This window comes from Gracilinanus agilis, chromosome 2, assembly GCF_016433145.1.
Source record: "Gracilinanus agilis isolate LMUSP501 chromosome 2, AgileGrace, whole genome shotgun sequence".
NCBI classification, from domain to species: Eukaryota; Metazoa; Chordata; class Mammalia; order Didelphimorphia; family Didelphidae; genus Gracilinanus; species Gracilinanus agilis.
This window is the reverse complement of record NC_058131.1, coordinates 613,322,248-613,342,507: the sequence shown is the minus strand read 5'-3', so window position 1 is coordinate 613,342,507 and position 20,260 is coordinate 613,322,248. Positions and strand designations below refer to the sequence as shown.

Genomic DNA, 20,260 nt, shown 5'->3' with positions numbered 1-20,260 from the left:
GAAGATTCTTTCTCTACCAGGGACCAGAGGCCCTAGGTCAAGGCTGATGATATGCTTTGGTGATGAGGAAACAACGTGTATGAAGATCAGGGATGGGGTCCAGGGGAGCAGAATCCTCACAACTGGTCCCTCAGATTTTGGCTTTTGTTCTCTCACTATTTTTTTTTTTAATCCTTACCTTCTGTCTTGGAATCATGACTAAATATTGGTTCCAAGGCAGAAGAACAGTAAGGGTTAGGTATTTGGGGTTAAGTGACTTGTCCAAGATCACACACTAGGAAGTGTCTGAGGCCAAATTTGAACCCAAGACCACCTATGTCTAGGCGTGGCTTTTATATATGAGTACTGGGAAGAGAGAGAGTAAATTCTGAGAGCCTGGAATAGCCAGAGAATGAAGAGGAAGGTACTTCAGAGTCCTTTGTTGAAGTAGACATAAGATATGAGGTCTCCGTGCTTAGCTCTGAGGGAGTCTTGGAGCTCAGGTTCCAGATGTGAGACCGCCATCTCACTGAGAAAAAAAGGGTGATGCCTTTAATAATTCAGGAAGGAAACCAAGCATTGTTGGGGGTATGGGGAGGATGGGGGGGCGGGAGGGAGGACTGTCCTAACTGTGGACAAAGAACAACTTTTGAAAAATCATCCTGGCCAATAATTGCTTAGTTACAGATATATTATCATTCACTTTATTTAGTTCCAAAGGCCAATTTGAACCAGAGTGACTGATGCTTGTATTAACAAGGGGCTCCCTATTATTACCTGGTCTCATGGGTAGGAACGCTATCTAAGATGCCCCTGTACCATAAAGATAATTATTCCTTTTCTCTTCCCAATGCCAAGATCTGTCTTGTTTATCGGTCATCCAAGCTAAAGAAGACAAAAGTTTAAAATGATGGCCCTGTCTGAAGTGACCTCTAGTCCTAAGGCAGGCATTGAGGTACAGTGGAAAGAGTATGAGATTTGGAGTCAAAGAGTCTAAGTTCAAATCTCAGCTCTGCTATTTATTATCTGCATGATGCTGGGCAAGTCACTTTCCTAAACTTCATTCTTCTTATTGATGAGGCAGATCTTCCTCCAGGGCACTTTACAACACTAAATCTAGGTTCCTATGATTCCTTCTTCCCTCCTCCAAGGCATCAAGTAAGAATAGGGAAGGGGTCTAGTCACTAAAATAAAGAGAAAAATGAAATTACCATCTCTGTGGAAAGATGGCACAAGCCACAGGTACCATGAAGACCAGACTGTAAGAGGAAAGAATATACAAAGTCATTCCCAACTCCAACCTCACAAGAGTCCAGAGACCCTTCAAATCAATACCAAGTCTCTTTCCTTCCTTCTCTTCCACTCAAGTGCCCAGACAGCCTCCCTGATACCCAAGTGAAATCTATCCCTTTCAAGTTCCTAAAGAGTGAAAAAAGAGAGGTCAAGCATTAGGCCCCTGCCTATTAAGGATGCTAGGGAACATCCCTTAAAAAGCTTACATGTCTCTGTTGTCTAGGTGTGATGATGAATAAATGGGTACCTACAATGCTTCTTTGTTTTTTGGGGATTTGAGTTTCCTTACACTTCTTGGGTCCCTAGAGGTGGGGTGGAGAGGGGGAGCAGGAAATAAAGAGCCTGTGGATTTAATTTACTATACAAGACTTAGCTAAACCAGTGCCAAGTCATTGCCAGCCCCCTCTACTCAGCTCTGCTCAAAGCAAAGTTTTGTGGAAGCCCATGGAGCTAAAAAACACTTGGAGAGTTAGTAATTGCCCTGTATTTTCTACAGATGGTACAGTGAGATCCCTCCAGGTGGTAAACTGTGACTCCCTTCACCCTTCAGGTCTCTCCTGCCACCATTTGCTTTCCAAAAAGATTAAACAAGGGCATGTCACATAACTCAGCAACTTAGATACTTGTCTGTAATACGGATGAAGTATCCCTCCCAGGATGCCTGAAAACACAAGCCAGAGAAAGCAATACTCACAAGCCCCCAGCCAGCATCACCTGCAGAGGGGCATGCAGGAAGTGAATTTTCTGAAAGAAAAGCAGAAATATAGATCAATGGAGTTTCCACAACTACCTGGCTAGCTATCAGCAAGGAGACCTAGGTACCATTTTCCTTCTAGAAATGGAGGGGTGGTAAACCTATGGTGAGTGAGGTGAGGGAAAGGGAGACCATTTGGCCTCCTGGTTCTTTAGGGAAAGGCTGGAAAAGGCTGGAAACATTAAAAAGGAAATAATTATGCAGAAGATCTGATTATCATAAATCCAGCCCTAGGAAATGCGGGGAGGATAGGACGGGGTTAGAGTAGTAGCAGTTAGTAAAGAGTTGGGAGAGTCAAGAAACCTTAGGTGCATGTTTATTTGGCCTAACAGAAGGGGGAGGAGAGAGAAACAAAAGTGAGGTGGCAGAGTGGTGAATGTACTGAACTTGGATTTAGGAATATCTGCATTCAAATTTTCCACTCCAACACGACTATGTGACCTTAACCTCAATCAGCTTCAGTTTCCTCATCTGTAAATTAAGAGAATTGGACTTGATGGCCTCTAAGATTCCTTCTAGCTTTAAATCCATGGTCCAATGAATCACTCACCTTCATGAAGGCCAACTTTTCCAGCCTTTCCATGAGGATGGGAAGTAATACTAGAAAGGGATTAGAATTGGGGAGTAGAAAGAAAGACAGTCAAGAGTAATGCCTAAACCTTCCCCAAATCCCCTTCTGAAATCAAACCAGTGAACTAACTATTCCTTTGACTCTTTTCTGGGTAGCTCAGAGACAAAGTCTCACAAGCATATATATAGGGAAAGCTAGAAACTAGTTGGATCCTATCACATTCTTCATCCCACCTCAACTCCCAACTCCAGGCCACACAGGGGAAGAAAAGAGTGACAATCATATATTAGAAGGGTTGGAAGAAGTTCCTAAGAACCTCCAACAACCTAACTTTAGCCTCAGTTTATACTGCAAAGAGCTGCCTATTTTTCCTGGATCCAGTCAAACCAATACAATAATGAAAATTCAGACCCCACCCCCATCTCCATCCTCCCTCCCTCCAGGGCAGGAGTCGGCAACCTTTTTGGCCATGAGAGCCATAAACACCACATTTTTTAAAATGTAATTTCGTGAGAGCCGTACAGTGCTCACAGTGCGTGCTCCTGTAACAGCGCCTGAAAAAAAATGGACTTTATGGCTCCTGCAGAAAGAGCCATACGTTGCCCACCCCTGCTCCAGGGGGTTTGTCCCAGGGTAGGTTGAGTTCTTGAGTTCTTACTCATCCCAGGAGCTGCCATGGTGATTCGGGAAATGACCACCTGGGAGATGCCAATGACTGCAGCTTTCTAAGAGTAGGGAGAATAGAAGAAAGGAAGAAGCATCAGAGACCCCAGATACCCGACCATCCCACACCCATGCAAGAATCAAGAAACAGCATAATAGCTCTAACAGAGCCCATTCAAAATGCACAGGGAATAGCTCTGCAAAGAAGACCACAGCCCATTCTAACACTACCCAAAGGCCAGCTGTACCTTCCATTAGGCCCTAGGGCATGGTCAAGCACGTCAGCAGTGAGAACTAAAGAGGTGAAGTCAGAGGTAAAGAAAAAGTAGAAGAAAATAAGAATGTAAATCATTACCTAAATTCAGAGCTCAGAGCATGCCTAATATTTGGAAGGAATTCTGGCTTCCTCCCTTCCCTCCCCTCCTTCATTCCCAAACACACAGATGCCTCCAGCTCACCCGTGAATGACCCAACTCCTGGGAGTTCCTGTCAGTCACACTGATGCCGTGGATGAGCTCCCTAGACATAGATGGATGGTCACTGGCTGCTTTCAGTCATCAGAAACAAAACCTGCATAGCTCACTGCTCATCTCTATTTAACTCAGCTACCAAAATATTTAAAAGCAAACTACAACTCTAATGACACAGTCTGCTCAATTCAGGAAAATAATATCTCTTCCACCAGCTTCCTTCAGAGGGTCTCTGTTCTATTTTATCTATTATTGTCCTCTCTTAATTAAGTCTTGTTTTGTTCTGTATGCTGCCTTAGATTGTCTGGAAAACAAGGTCACACCTTAAACATGCACACAAAATAACAAAATAGGGGAAATTATTTCATCACACACACACACACACACACACACACACACACACACACACACACACACACACACACACACACCAAGGTCAAATCCCTCCCCTTTGTCCAAAAATCCACTCCAATAAATATTGGCAGTGGAAATACTAAGATAAACAAAATCAGTGCCTCCCCTCAGAGAACTTGCTTACTACTGGGGGGAAAATACAACAGAAAATTGTATGCATGATCATTTGGGAAGGAAGGATTTGGCAAGAGCAAGAAAGCAAAGTTGAAGGGGAATACTCCTACTCACTGTTGCCTCATCATAGGGATGTTGACACAGTTAGCAGCAGCAACAGCAGCAAAGGGTACCCATCGGGCCACCAAGGGTGGAGCTTTCTGTGGGGACAATGGGAGATGTCAGGCTATATAAGAAAGGAGGAAGGTTTGAGGATCTATATGAAAACAAGGTTAAAAAACAGGGTTCCATATCTTCCTCTTCTTCCCCATGGAGCTAGCCTGAGGGGACCCCTAACCCTGTACCCCAACGCCTATCTTGCTAGGCTTTCAGAACAGAAGCTAAGCCCCAGACGGCTCTCATTTGTAGGAAGCCCACCTGTATCCCCACCCAAGACATTTTCCCCAGGACTTTGCTGCCCCCTCGTGGCAGCCCATGGGCCCAGAGGTACCTTGGCATACATGTTAAGCCCCAGGGCAGTGGCCAGGGCTGTGGTGGTCGCTGTGAAGTAGGACACAACCATCTGCCTAGAGGAGGAAAGAGATGCTGTGGACAGCACTAGGAGCAAGACTTGATGGAGAGGAATGTGCAGCTGGCCCCCGAGCCTTGAGTCTCCAAAGACACAGAAACCAGGCTGTGGGAGAAAGTCAGCCTTGAGATGGGAGTAAGGTGCCAGCCTTCAACACTCCTCTTAACAGGGGTAGAGGAAGAGTGGAGAGGATTAGGCTAGGTCCCTGCTGAGACAGACTCTGGGGATCCTCTAGCCCTGGACTCAAGGAGGGGAGCTGTGAAGAAACTTCAGCAGCAGCCCTGAACTCCCCGAGCTGGGAGGGAATCAGTCTCTACCTGACAGATATAGGGGATGCTGCATTCCGGTTGGTGTAGTTGACCAAAGCATTGAAGGACTGGTTGACCCACTGCCAGAAGACCACTGCTGGCATTGTCCTGTCAAGGGGAAGAAAGGGTGGGAGATAAGCAGTCAAACATCCAATGATAAGAACATGGTACCCCATCCCAGGGAGGGCCAACAGCTTTAAAGCTACTAGATATCAAAATAGAGATTAGAGTCTTTTCCCACTCTAGATACAAATGGCCTGGCATCCCCATCAGGTCCTCCCCACCTACTCAGCCCCAGCCAGTCCTACCTGTAGAACTGGAGCATAAAGCCTGTAATGGCCATGCCTCCTGGCACCTGAAATGACATTCGTCCAATCACGTTCATCTTATCCCCAGTGTCTGGGTGGAAGGCTGAGTCGTAGAGCTTCTTGGCATACAACAGTTGCTCTTGGTTGGTACCTGGGGGTACTGTACCATGCCTGCAACCCTCAGCCCCCAAGCCGAGTGAAAATAAAAGTCAGCCTCCCCCAAAAAGAGTCCCCAGCCAGTTCCTACACACTCACTCTCTCTCTCTCTCTCTCTCTCTCTCTCTCTCTCTCTCTCTCTCTCTCTCTCTCTCCCGCCTAGGCATCGCTAATGCCAACTGAGCCCAACCCAATGCTGCTAGACACTCACCGGCTACTTTCAACCATCATCTTGGCCCAATCCAGTGTCTGCTCTGAAACAAGAGCTGTACGAGGGTCTGTGATGTTGAAGAAATGTTTCAGTCGACCCATGAAAGTACTCTGGTCCCATCGGGGAGTATCAATGTTGAAGCTGGACAAATCTACTTCCATCTTTTTTTTTCTCACAGAGCACTGGGAAGTTGGGGAATGAAGGTAGGAATGAGCACCTTTTCAGAGGATGACCCAAATATCAGTCACTTTGTACTGATATGATCTGCCATCTGCACTAGCACTCCTAGTATGCTGGCAATCCACAAAGTCTTTCCTGGTCCCTGATTGCCACTCTCAGCCCTTTTCCTGACTAAGCTAAAAAGGAAATCAAAGACTCAATCTTGACCCTAAAGGAATTCAGTGACAACAAGACTGCCCTCTCTTTGTTATTCTCTTAGTTTCCTATGCTGGATCATCTTTCATTTGAACTGCAGTGAATGTTCCTTGAGGTTTTGTCTTGGGCCCTCTTCTCTCAATATTCTCTCGGTGACCACAAGAGCTCCCAATGATTTAATTATCACCTCAGTTCAGATGACTCCCAGATCTATAGGGCTAGCCCTTAGTTTCTAATTCTACATCACCAATTCACTACTAGGCATTTTAAACTGCATATTCTAGTGACTCGTGTCTCCAATTCAACCTTTCTGAAACAGAATTCAGTATCTTTCCTCCTAAATCTATTCCTTTTCCTAAATTTCTGTCAAGGGTACCACCATCTTTCTCTCACTAGCTCAGGTATTTCTCAAGGGTACACCTGCCCCACAGCAGGGAAAGACTCTAGGGATCTTCTATTCCTAGGGACAGAGCTCACTCTTCTCCCTCACTCCTCGTCTTGTTGATTCTAGTTCTATAACATCTTACGGCTGATTTCTTTTTTACATAGTCACCACTCTAGTTCTTCTCATCTATCACCACTTTAGACTATTTCAGTAGCTTCTTTATTAGACTCAAGTATTTCCTTCCTATGCATTCTTCACAAAGGTGTCAAAATGAGAGTCTGAAAAAGACAGCTCAAACTATGTCATACTCCTGCTCAGTAAACTCCTGTAGCTTCTTATTACCTTTAGGATTAAGTAAAAATGTTTGAAATCCAAAGGGTTTTAACACCTGGCTCCAATCTACCTCTTCCAGGCTTATGACAATATTCCTCACTTTTTCTATGATCCAGTTAAAATGACCTATTTGATTAACTCAAATGATTTCTTCCAGATGTTAGTCTCCCCCCACCAAAAAAATCACTCAAATTATATACACATTTCCTCTGAAAGAATACAAGCTCCTTGAGGGCAGAAACTGTTTTATTTTGTCTGTTCTCCCAATGTGCCATGTCAGTTACAAAACAGGTATATGATAAATGTTTTTGATCGATCGAATGTATTCTGAATGGTCTAGCCCAGTGATAGGCAAACTTTTTAAAGAGGGGGCCAAAGGAAAGGAAATGCTCATCTGTCAGTCTGTTTCTAAGGCAACTCTTTCGAAGTTTCATTGTATTGTATCCTACTCATTGTATTCGTCAGATTAGGAATAATGTCCCCTGGCTGGATAGAACATTTCAGGAGGCTGCATCTTGCCTTAGGGCTGTAGTGTGCCCATCACTGGTCTAGAAGGCTTTGGAGGTCTAAAGTACATGCATCATAGAGTAGGTTCAGAAAAGGCAGCCATCAGTATAAGCTACATCAGCCAGGAAAGGCTCCACAAAGGAAGTGGGCCTTAAACTTGACTTGGAAGAATCAGGAGGATTTGGAGAATGCAGGACATCTGAAAAAGTGACCAAAGAATGGCATTTGGTCCAAGCCAAAAAGCACTGGGCTAGGCGCTGAGAAGACAAAATCAAAATGAAAAATAGTCCTTGCCCTCAAGAAGATTATCTTCTGAGTCCCTCAAACATGCCTTCCCACTTGGATAACCAGCCAGGCCCCAGGTCTCCAAGCTGGTCTCACTTCTCCACAGGAAAAGTGTCTGGTCATCTGCCCTGATGGCCTCCTTTCCCATCTCTTGCTTAGGGACTAGTAATCAAATCAACATTACCAGTGCTTCTGGTAAGTGTTAAATCTAATGTCCTATTGCTCTATTCTCCCAGAAATTGCTTTGTATGTGTTTTATATTTAACTTTCTATGTATATATTATTTCCTCATATTAAAATATAAACATTCAGTGTGTGTATATGTTTACAGACCCACTGCCTAGCACAAGTCTCAAAGGTATATATAAATACTTAAAAATAGGAATAATCAGGAAGGAATAAAACGGACTCAGACTAGCACCATGCTGGTCATCATTGATAACTTACTGTTCCAACTGCCAGGGACATTTCTTATATTATCCAAATCTCAAGAGAATATCTAACTTTTCATATGTGGGTTTGTCTTGTCTCCTTTACCAGAGAATCAGCATCCTGAGGAGAGAGACCTTAGATCTCTCCTCTTCCTGGTTCACCCATCCAAGCAGCAGGCATATTGCTCTTCACATTATGAACAGAGATACTATACTAACTGATATTTATATAATGCTTCAAAATTTACAAAGTACTTTCTTCATAATGATCCTGGAAGGCAAGCATTATAAGTATTTATGCATTTTACAGAGGAGGAAAGTAAGACTCAGAAAATTAAACTGTCTGGACTAGGATTAAAAAAATCATCAAACACTTAAAACTAGTATGCAAGTTCATTTCTCAACTCCACGTTCAGAACTCTTTCTACTACCTCTGTACAGTTTACCTGCTCTTCATTACAGTTGGCGTGCACAGCTTAGGCAAAGGACCTACAAGAATAATAACACTATAAAATGGCTCTGGCACTTTAGCTTTCATTGTCACCAGCTTTTCATTGCTTCTTTAGACGATGACACAGGGAGCTATAGATTTTTGGTTCAGGAAGGTCCCTCAATTTATTTACCATGTTCTGGAGCAATATGATTGTTATAAATGGTGTGCAGTTACAATGGCTGAGTCCATTTGTTTTATCCCTATGGCTATGGCAATCATTTTTGCAATTTCCCAAGGCTTGGTGGTTTTAAAAAAAAGTAGTTTCCCATCTTTGGCTGCTCTTTGGTACTACATCTAACACCAAAAATGATTCGATATCCCAAGAAGTCCTGGATCAAATGAAGTTGTTGTTCCGGGTGCTTAAGCAAATAAGGGATGGGAAAGAGTTAGATGCTCACACCAATTCTTCAATTGGAGATTGTGGAATCAAAGTATTTGGGAACTGCAACAAAGGCTAGGAACACTGGTTCTGTAAATGAAAATCCAACTCACAATAAGGCCATAGGAACCACGGTCTCTGTTCTCCCAATAGTCGATAGGACTATTTTGCAACCTGGGGAGGGTATCATGCCTGTCAAGAACAGTGTGAACCACTGTCAGACGCAATATGTAGTAGAATAGAGAACCTTGGAATTAGCTCCCTCAGCAAAACCTTCACTACCAAAGCTGATGTATTGCGCCTAGCTGGAAAAGCTTCTGGCCACTTTGTTAATAGATCAATGATTACTAATGCATACCTGTAGCCCTGACACCTTGGCATGGTTATGTAATCAATTTGTATGCATTCAAATGGTGTAAAGGCCAATGATTTGCCTCCCAAGCTGTGTTTTAGTAATAGCTTAATTGAACTGCATACAAATTCTTCACCTCTGACAAACTCTTATTGCAACTTCATATATTACTTTTGTGTTCCAATACCCAAGTATACAGTCTGCCAGGCCCAAACTCCCATAATGCCCTTTTTGATGCAAAGCATTGCAAAAAGTAAAATACAGGGATCCAGGCAACATAGGCTTTCCATTTGCCCCCAGTCAAACTCCATTAGCTAAGTATGCACCATGATATTTCTTCCAATCCTTCACTTCCTTTGGTGAGTAGGCATTTTTCATATCAACTTCATCCACCAAAGACAAGTTCAAGACTGAAATTGGTCCATACCTCTCCCCAAATTTGGCTGTAATGTCTGCTCTTCTCTTCCCTGATTCTACTGGCCCTTTGTATTTTACTATGGGCTTTGCAATAAATGACTGAGACTTGGGCTGGTAATTGGAGCGCTTGCAATAAATAGCTCATTTATTAGACTGTCATATGCAATTTGCTTGCCATTAGAAGTTATGAAACCTCTGTTTTTCCAGAGTTCACTGGAATGATGTACCACTCCAAAAAGTGTATTTCGAGTCTGTAAAAATGTTGACTCTCATTTTTGGCTAGCTGGAGAGCACGAATCAAACCCAATAACTCTGCCCCTTGAGCACTCATGGTAGATGGAAGGGATGAATACCAAAGGGTTTCAGAGGCTGTCAATACTGCTGCACCGGTATATCTCTGTCTACTAAGTAAGAAGATCTATCTGTAAATAGTGTCAACTTGGGATTATCCATGGGTGCATCGTATTTTTATTCCCATTTTGTAGAAAGGGAGACAGGTTTAAAAAGGTTAGATGACTAATCCAAGGTCATAGAGCTAGGAAGTAGAAAAGCAATCATTTAAATCATTCATATCAAGGGATCTTCATCATACCAATAGAAGCTGTCACTGTTTTCCTATGGCTCTCTATGAAACAGGTAAATTTTCGACAATTTCCCCAGGTTTAGTTTCCCAGAGGTTTGTGAAAGGAATCCTAGGGCTAAAACTCAGGAAATCTGGGCTCTAGTCAAAGTTCTGTCAATGAGTAACTGTGTGTGTGACTTAGGCCAAATCAATTCAACAAATATTTATTGTGTTTATCAAACTACAAAGTACTTTCCCTCTGGGTTTCTGGTTCTTCATTTGTAAAAACAGAAGGTTGGACTAGATAATCCTTATGATTTCTTCTAGGTCTGATACTCCATGTCTATGCATCTTGCTTTTCTACTCATCCAATGTGTTCTCCAAGAAAGAAGAATACTGTCTGAAAGTACCAGATATGGGATTGGCACTCAGGACAGAAACCCCAGCTCAGGCACTCAGGACAAACTTTTGTTTTATAGGTCAACCTTCCCAGCTAAGTATGTAACAGGGGTTCTTAATCTTATTTTTGTCATGGATCTCTTTGGCAGTCTGGTAAAATCTATGGATCACTTCTCAGAATGTTTTTTAAAAGAATAAGAAAAAATATATGTTTACCCCAAACCCAATTATATGGAAAAACTATTATCAAAATATTTCTTTTTAAAAAGTTCAAAGACTTCCAGTTAAGAAATTATGGTCTAGAAGAGGACTTATATATATGCAAAAATAGCTCTTTTTTCATGGTAACAAAGAATAGAAAGTGAGGAATGTCCATCAATTGGGGAATGGCTGAGTTGTGATATATGATTATAATAAAATACTACTGTGCTACAAGAAATAATAGGCAGGATAATTTCAGAAAAACCTAGAAAGACTTACATAAACTGATATAGAATGAAGTGAGCAAAATTAGGCAAACATTGTACACAGTAATAGCAATATTGTATAATGAATGATTGTGAATAACTTTGCTATTCTCAGCAATATAATGATCCAAAACAATCCCAAAGGATTCATGATGAAAAATGCCATCTGCCTCCAGAGAAAGAACTAATGGAGTTTGAATCTGGACCAAAGTATACTATGTTACACTTTATTTCTTCATTTTTTTTTGTTATTCAAGTTTTCTTCTACAAAAGTACTAATAAAGAAAAATATTTTACATGATTGCACATGTAAAATATGTATCAGATTGCTTAGTGCCTCACCAAAGAAAGAGGGGAGTAATGAAGATAAAGAATTCAGGACTCGAAATTTTGAAAATAACAAAATTTAAAAACTATAATTACATGTAATTGGGGAAAATGAAAATAAGAAAGAAAAGAAGGAAGGAAGGAAGAAAGGAAGGAAGGAAGGAAGGAAGGAAGGAAGGAAGGAAGGAAGGAAGGAAGGAAGGGAAAGAAACTATGGTCTAAAGCAGGGGTCGGCAACCTTTTTGGCCGTGAGAGCCATAAACACCACATTTTTTTAAAATGTAATTTCGTGAGAGCCGTACAGTGCTCGCAGTGCGCGCTCCTGTGACAGCGCCTGAAAAAAAATGGACTTTATGGCTCCTGCAGAAAGAGCCATACATTGTCGACCCCTGGTCTAAAGGGAGCGTAGTTGCCAATGAGAATAGCATCTTCCTAGTCTCATTTCAGGAATGAATTGGATTTGGGTCCCAGGACAGATAGGTAACTTTCCCTGACTCTGACCTTTTACTTCTAAGGTACTGAGCAGTGAGGAGAATGACCAGAATTTTATGTTCCTTTCTTATATCCTTCTACCACAAAGCTGTAACCTTGAGCAAGAACACTTTAATCTCCTGGAGCTTCTGTCTACCTTTACTTACTTAAGAGATGGGGTAATTAAGGGAGACAGATGTGGTTGGCCATGGGACCAATTCAAGGGTCATAGGGCTACAAGGTTTGCTTAACCCAGACCAGACCACTTAGGTGTTATGGGAGAACACTTTATACTCCCATTAGGTTTTTTCAGAGGCTAAACTCTATCGAACTTTTAGGCACTGAGAATCACTAGCAGGAGATATTGGTTTCCCAAAACTCCACCAACCACAGGGATTACCAACACAGTAAAACATCCTACCAGGCAAGCAATCCAGTGGCTATTCTGATTTCACCCCATTCCTAGCCATGTTCCTTCGAAGACATCATCTCATTTATTTATGACAAAAGGTCTAAGGTCTAGTATTTCCTAATAATATCTTCTACATTCCTTACCGTTGTCAAAACAGTAATAGCCTGTGTTCTTGCTGTGAAATTCAAGATAAGGAGTGGAATCCAAACCTCTCTTTGAAAGTTCAAAACCCTTCTCATTAAGCCACAAGCACTCCTGCCTTTAAAGATGGTAGTTTTACTTAAATAGACTCATATATAAAGTCGTTCATTGTCCTTCCCCACTGTCTGGTCTTCAATAGTCAGCTTGAATTCAATCTTTTACATTAGCCAATTAAAGCACTTTGTAAACTGGCCCCGACCTATCTTTCCTGGCTCACTGCTTATTACCTCCCATCCCAAACCCTGTGATCAAGCCAAGCCACTCTCCTCTCTGTTCTTTAAAGAGGATACTCCATCCCTTTATCCTAGCTATCCCCATAGCTGAAATGCACTCCCTCCTCACCTCCATCTCACAAAATTCCTCTCTTCCTTAAAGTCAGAGCTTCCATATTACCTTCTCCGGGAGAAATGTATGGATGCTCCCAACAGTTAGTTACCTCTCTTCTAAAAAACCTTGTATTTATTTGTGTTTATTTTCTAAGTTGCAGAGAAGATGCTTACTGGATTGGTAAAGGGCTTTCCTATACCAATGACATTATAGTTCTAGTTCCCTATTCTTTCTTAGATTAATTCTATATTAATTAAGATATGTTAATTCTATATACTAATGTAAAATACTGCTCTTTTAGTATGTGAGCAGTTTGACTGCTAAAAGGAGCAGAAAGGGGAACAACTTGAAACTAAACCCAAAGAACTATAAAACTGTGCATATTCTTTGACCCAGCAATACCGCTACTAAGTCTATATCCCAAATAGAACAAAATAAAGGAAAAGGTCCTACATATACAAAAATATTTATAGCAGCGATTTTTATGTTGGTAAAAAATTAGAAATTGATGGAATGCCCATCAACTGAGGAATGGCTCAACATTATGGTATATGATTGTGATGGAATACTATCATACAATTAGGTAGTTCAGTGAATAGTGCTGAGCCAGAAGATTCATCTCCCTGGCACTTACTAGCTATGTGACCCTGGCCAAGTCACTTAACCCTGTTTGCCTTAGTTTCCTCATCTGTAAAATGAACTGAAGAAAGAAATGGTAAACCAGTCCAATATCTTTGCCAAGAAAACTCTATCTGGGGTCACAAGAGTAGGACACCACTGAACTATAAACTATTGTGCTATAAAAAAATGATGAGCAAATCTTTCACATCAGTGTATTTATGGTTTTATTTGGGGGTTTTGATTTTGTATGAGTGTGCTCTAACAACAATGACCAACATGGAGGTGAGTTTTGAACTGATAGTGCATGTATGGCCCAGATCAAATTGCTTACCATTTCCTAGTGGGAAGAGGGAAAGAAAGGAGGAAAGGGGCTTGGATAATATAATTTTGGAAAATGTATGCAGAAAATTATTATTACATGTAATTGGAAAAATAAAATATCTATGAATAAAAAAAAAAAAGAAAGAATGAGCAGGATAGTTTCTAAAAAACCCGGGAAGTCTTATATGAATTGATACAAAGTGAAGTGGTTGAACCAGAAGAACAGTAAACACAATAAATGCAAAATTGTAATAATGATTAACTGTGAAAGACTTAGCTATTCTGATCAATAGAATGATCCAAGACTCTTGATGAAAAACGCTATCTATTTCCAGAATGAGAACTGACCAACTTTAAGTACAGATTATAGTATTTCTCACTCTTAATTTTTTTTGCTTTTTTTTTCTGCATAGCAAATATGGAAATGTTTTATATTATTTCACATATATAATTGATATTATATTGTTTGCCTTCTCAATGGGGAGGGGAGGGCAAAGAGGAAGGGAGAGAATTAGGAGTCATTTTTTTGCTTTTTAATATTAAAAATAGGAACAACTAAGTGTCTCAGTGGATAGAGAAGTAGGCCTAAAAATAGGAACTCCTGGATTCAAATCCCACCTTCGGGCACTTCCTAGCTACAGAACCCTGGGCAAATCACTTAACTGAAATTTTCTAGCCCTTACCACTCTTCTGCCTAGGAGCTGATATTTAATTTCAGTATCCTGAAAAGTAAAGGCCAAAAAAAAAGGTTAAAAATAAAGAATCAATAATTGGGTATTGGTTCTAAGAGAGAACAGTAAGGGATAGGCAATTGGGGTTAAGTAATTTGCTCAGAATCGCACAGCTAGGAAATGTCTGAGGCCAGATTTGAACCCAGGACCTCCCATCTCCAAGTGAAGCTTTATCCACTGAGCCACCTAGCTGTCCCTAAATAATATTTTTTTAGAAAAAGAAAGGGAGTAGAAAAAGAACTGTTGTGTAAAAAAAAAAAATAGATGAAAGTCACTTCTGAAAAAAGTTTTTCAGATAAAATGTGAAGAGACATAGACAATTAAAAGACCAAAATAGAGGACTACTGCTCAGATGAATATAGTGAGAGGATCTGTTTGAGTAAAGAGAGATGACTGAAGTAATTTATGACTGCAAAGTACTATGTTCTTAGGGGTACCTGGGTAGCTCAGTGGATTGAGAGCCAGGCCTAGAGACAGGAGGTCCTAGGTTCAAATCCGGCCTCAGACACTTCCCAGCTGTGTGACCCTGGGCAAGTCACTTGACCCCCATTGCCTAACCTTACCACTCTTCTGCCGTGGAGCCAATACACAGTATTGACTCCAAGATGGAAGGTAAGGGTTTAATAAAAAATAAAATAAAATAAAATAAAATAAAATAAAATAAAATAAAAAGTACTATGTTCTTTTGGTGTATTTTTAAAGTACAATAGATTATAACTGATAAAGTAGCAACTCCACTATCAATTTGAAGTATGAGAAAATAAAAATTATAAGTTGCCCCCAAGCATGAGAGTTTTCCTATTTATGTGTCTCCTTCCCATTCCTATTGACTCTCCAATTCTACGACAGAAAAAGCTCTACTTAATGTTTTCTCATTTGCAAATAAATGTTTTCTCATGCAAGAAAAACTAACCTATCAAATGGAGTGTATGACACTTTGTGGCTTGGTCACTGGGGAACTAGCCTTGGGGAGGTAGGGCTAGAGAACACACAGGCACACAGCTTGAGTATGCTGCTTCAGGTGGGAGGTGAGAGTTCTGTATGGGTAGGAGACCCCAGTGTGCTGAGGCTGGGGGTAAAGGACAGTCATTCACAAGTTTGCTGTTCATTTTAAATTCTACAAGGGACAAGGTGCATAGCTATGAGCCCTGCACTTCTTTGGAGAAGTTCTGACATCACTTGGGCTGGTTTTGAAAGACTTGCTAGAGATAGCTGTCCTCATACATCTCTTGACCAGGAAAAGAGAGGAGGGGAGACATTGCCTGCACCTAACAGCCTGTTCTGATGGAGGGTAAATGATATTAACAATGAGACTTTTCTTCTTTTGTGCTTTATATTTGGAAGGAAAGAAGGCTGTTGTAAACAAATCAACTTTTTTTTTGGTTGAAGGGAGGAAGGAGGGAGTTCCATATATCCACTCTTTACCACAAACATGGAGGTACAGTGATGGGAGAATTTGATCAAGGTTTATGGGTAGACTGCAATGCTTTGACTATTCTTGCATTTCTTTCATACTAAGTAATATGGATGTTATAATAATTCTTGCTTTTGCTTTGTCCTTAAAAAAATTTTTTTTATACTTAAGAATCAATTGTGTCTTACAGACTGAATCCCCTCTAAATGGGAAGCACCACAATGAATCCTTGGGGGGGCCAGTGGTTAGTAGAAGGTCACAAAAGGCTGATTCCTAGCAGCTTGAGAGAATTTTTAAATCATAGTTACAGCACTTCACCCTCTCTGTGAATCTCAAGTCCTGCCTGTGTGAGGACAGGCTGAATTGAACAAGTAAACAAGTGAGTCCAGGGAAAGATAATGGGGCATTGCCAAGGCCAAACGCTACACGTATGTGCATGTTGTAGACCCCACTAGAATGTAAGCTCCTTGAAAACAGGGATTGTTTCATTCTTTGTCATTGTATCCCTGTTACCTAACAAAATGCCCTGGCCATAATAGGCACTGAATAATGTTTTTTGATCGACTGAGGATGAAAATCTGGTCCCAAGCAAGACCTCAATTGGGGTGATGGGCAGGAAAGATGGTCTGAGCCTTGCTGTCAACCCAAAGGAACAATATTTACACAAATGGTACTCACTCAAGTCAGGTGGTACACTTATGTGCACCAAGACTAGGAAGAAATGAAACAAACTGACTTGATGATAAACTCTTCCTATCTCACCTCCTGCACAGACCTAACAAAAACACTCTTACTCTTAGAAATATGAAATGTTAGAATTGAAAGGAACCTGGAGTTCATCTAGTATAATCCCCTCATTTTTATAGAGGTAGAAAGTGAGATCCTTCAAGAAATTGACTTGTCCAAGGTCACATAGCTAGGTCTAGAACCCAGATCTACAGATCCCTAGCTGAGTATTCTTTCCCACTGTACCTCACTGCAAACTTCTTTCAAGCAGCATTTCTTCTCAGAAGAAAGTACTGTTGTAGAACTTCTAACTGCTGAGAGGTTTTTGCTTTCAAGCTTTTGGGATTCTCCTGTTGAACAGAAAAAAATCAGATAACTTTCTCCTCTCCTAAGAACTTTTATCCTCATGGCCTCCTCAAGCTCTACACAAGCAAGAAAGGAAGACATAAAATCCTTGGCATGCCTCCACTAGGGAAAGTGGAACAAAGGGGTGACTAAAGGCTCACCATCAGTCCATTGCTGGACTCAATGACTACTAATCTGGACCTTTTTTTGGATAAAAAATATCTAGATGTCAGAGTTTGCCCAAAAAATCTCAGAAACAAGAGATATGAAGCTATTAAAATACACCTACCAACTTAGGTAAACAAGATGTTAACATCTCAGGTAATTTTGAAGCAGAAATTTCTATTAATTATTTAGCACCAGACCAGCAGTTGGGGACTGTATGGAATCCTGGCTGACTACCCATTTAGCATTTTAACATATATTATAGTAGACTATAACTTGTCCCCCAGTTGAAGAATCTCATAAGGCAGGAACCAGTAAACTTATGCACAGATGACATCACCTCTGCTACTGTCAACCACCTGGCCAACCTCGACCCATAAGCCTCCTACTTCTACCTGTCCCTTGATTTCTATTTTAACTGAGGAAGACATTACCTTCCCCTAGGCAACAATAATTTCATAAAAGATAAATCACTGCTAAGTGCTTTCTGCAGTTACAGAAAAGGGAGCAGAAGAGGCACATTCTCCTTCAGCCTCTGCAGAAACCTGCCCAAGATAAGTGCCAGCTTTGGTCTGGATGCCATGTAAACTACCTTGACTCTCACTACCCTAACCTGAAAGTGGGTCCCCAGGCTGGGCTGGATGAGTATCTGTTGGAGAGGCATTGCCTGAAATAAGACTAGAAACTGGGTTTTCCCACTAATTTGACCTGAGCTTCTTCTGATGCTTTGGGCCCAGCCTAAACTCTTTAAACTAAGTGCCAACAATTACACTTTCTTGCAACAACAAAAATCATCACACACCATAAAGCACAGAAATCTAATTCTAAAAATACATCCAAAACAAATGATTAATTAAGAAATTATCCTGTGAGCAAAGTCCACTGACTCTAGCCAGACAGAAAAGCCTACTGCTATTGCAACCTGACTCCTGACCAGGAGGATGACCACTTCCCCTATTCTTTATGGAAATGGGCTGTAGGTATAGAACATTGCATAAATCAGACTTTCACAATATGTTGGTTAGTTTGGCTGAACTTTTTTTTAACCTTTTCTTTTATCATAAGGGATGATCTTCTGAAGAAGGGAGGGGAGAAAAGAATACACTGGGAAATGTAGATGATGTAAAAACAAAATATACCTAGTAATTTTTTTTAAATTTTTTTTTTAAACCCTTAACTTCGGTGTATTGTCTCATAGGTGGAAGAGTGGTAAGGGTGGGCAATGGGGGTCAAGTGACTTGCCCAGGGTCACACAGCTGGGAAGTGGCTGAGGCCGGGTTTGAACCTAGGACCTCCTTTCTCTAAGCCTGACTCTCACTCCACTGAGCTACCCAGCTGCCCCTACCTAGTAATTTTTTAAAGAATGTGTCCCAGAATAAGATCCTACAACTACAAACTCTAAAGAAACAAAACTTCTTACAATCCTTCAAGCCCAAGTCATCACTGCTCCTCTAAAGAAATAATTCAGTTGTTATAAAAAGGACATTGTACTTAGTGTGAGAAGCCATAAGTTCACATCCTTGCTTTGTCATTTACTGGCATTGCTATATCCAGTCTGTGCCTCACTTGATCACCGAAATAGTCATTTAAACACTATGTTCAGTTTCCTCATCTGAAAAATTGAAGGCAATGATAACCTCGCCTGGTTACTTTAGCATCAGATAAATTAGGTAATGTAAACCCTTTGTGACAGGAAGTAACTAGGTGGCTCAAAGTACTGGGTCTCGAGCCAGGAAGACCTAAATTCAAATCCCACTTCAGATACTTAAGCTGTGTGACCCTAAGCAAGTCACTTAACCTGTATTTGCCTTTATCCGATGGGGAAGTAAATGGCAAACTACTCTAGTATCTTTGCCAAGAAAACTCCATGGACACTAAGGTCCAGGGGTCAGGAAGAATTGCACACTCTACTGAATAACAACAAAGTTCTTAGGGAACGTTAAGGTGCTATGTAAATGTCCCGTTAAGATAAAGTCTAAGAGTGCTTTAGAAGAAGCATTTCTGAGCTTGGGCACAGATAAAATGAAAATACTAGAATGGCCATATCTTCACTGAAGATCCAGCCCCCCTTTTCCAAACAAATGAGAAGAAATACCACTATGTTCTGGCCCTCGAAGCAGCCTTGGAAGACCCTACTTCAATGCCGGGATGGGGCTTTCTAAGAGACATCCTAGCCACTAGTACCAACTGTGGTCACATCTACTGGATTTAAGGATGGGTGCTTGGGGGCCTGTAGGAACTCCAGGGCATCATGATTCTCAGGATCCAAGCTCAGGAACAGTTGCCAGGTGTCAATCCCTGATCTCTGAGAATCATCCTTTCTCCACTGGGGGGTCTCAAAGACGCCTCGACCTCTAGGGCCACCCAATCCAGAGCAAGGTGCTGCGGGGTGGGGAGCTGAATGTGCAGGGGAGGGGTCCTCTTCCGCCTGTATCAAACTGTTCCCACTGGGGGTCCAGCTACCTCTTTCCTTTCTAAGGAGTTGCGTGGAAGGGCAGTGCCACCATTCCCAACCTGGGCCCCCTTTTTGCCACGTTGAGCCTGCAGCCGCCGCAGCACATGGGAACCTAGCCGAAGGCAACCACACCTGAAGTCTGCGTGCCCTGAACCAGTCCAGAAAGCAATCCTTCTTCCCTATTAAAGGTCAGGCCCCGAAGTCTGCAGAAAGAGTCGAGGGAGGCAATGCAGCACCTCTACCCCCCAGTCCCAGATAACTCCCGAAAGTCAAACCTGATGCCAAAGCAGACGTCGGTACTGCTACAGCAAAGAGAAGCGCGCCTGCGGAGAAAGCCAGCCCTCCCAGGAGTGTTCGGCCTCCCTTTGGCTCCGCCCCCCACGCCTCTGCTTCCGGACCAATCCTAGAAGAGGTTGTCCCTGGTTGGCCACGTGGGCAAGTTTCCATCGCCTACTCTTCCCCCCTCCCCACCTCCAGCTTAAATCAGAAAAAGGAGTACGCCTGCGCAGAGAAGGGGTTGGCCCGGCGGTCGTGCTGGACCGTGTCTCTG

General features: G+C 41.8%; 1 protein-coding gene across 1 annotated transcript; it reads right to left on the bottom strand.

Annotated features, from left to right (window-relative positions):
- Positions 1 to 247: 247 nt before the first annotated feature.
- On the bottom strand, positions 248 to 20,007 carry SFXN2 (sideroflexin 2). Its single transcript, XM_044662546.1, has 13 exons — positions 19,986 to 20,007; positions 16,992 to 17,095; positions 5,810 to 5,991; positions 5,443 to 5,613; positions 5,144 to 5,242; positions 4,749 to 4,824; positions 4,373 to 4,458; positions 3,719 to 3,779; positions 3,256 to 3,322; positions 2,577 to 2,626; positions 1,967 to 2,016; positions 1,191 to 1,238; positions 248 to 508 (listed from the first exon to the last, which is right to left on the bottom strand). The coding sequence occupies exons 3-13, from the start codon at positions 5,968 to 5,970 to the stop codon at positions 409 to 411; spliced, it is 969 nt and encodes a 322-aa protein (XP_044518481.1). The 5' UTR covers positions 5,971 to 5,991; positions 16,992 to 17,095; positions 19,986 to 20,007; the 3' UTR covers positions 248 to 408.
- Positions 20,008 to 20,260: the final 253 nt, after the last annotated feature.

Excerpts from the sequence above, each read along its gene's own strand:
- SFXN2 (XM_044662546.1), bottom strand. The coding sequence starts at position 5,970 with ATGGAAGTAGATTTGTCCAGCTTCAACATTGATACTCCCCGATGGGAC. Across the intron at positions 5,614-5,809 it reads ATGATGGTTGAAAGTAGCCG|GCATGGTACAGTACCCCCAG; the intron begins GTGAGTGTCTAG and ends TGAGGGTTGCAG. Across the intron at positions 3,323-3,718 it reads AGGAGTTGGGTCATTCACGG|AAAGCTGCAGTCATTGGCAT; the intron begins GTGAGCTGGAGG and ends CCCTACTCTTAG.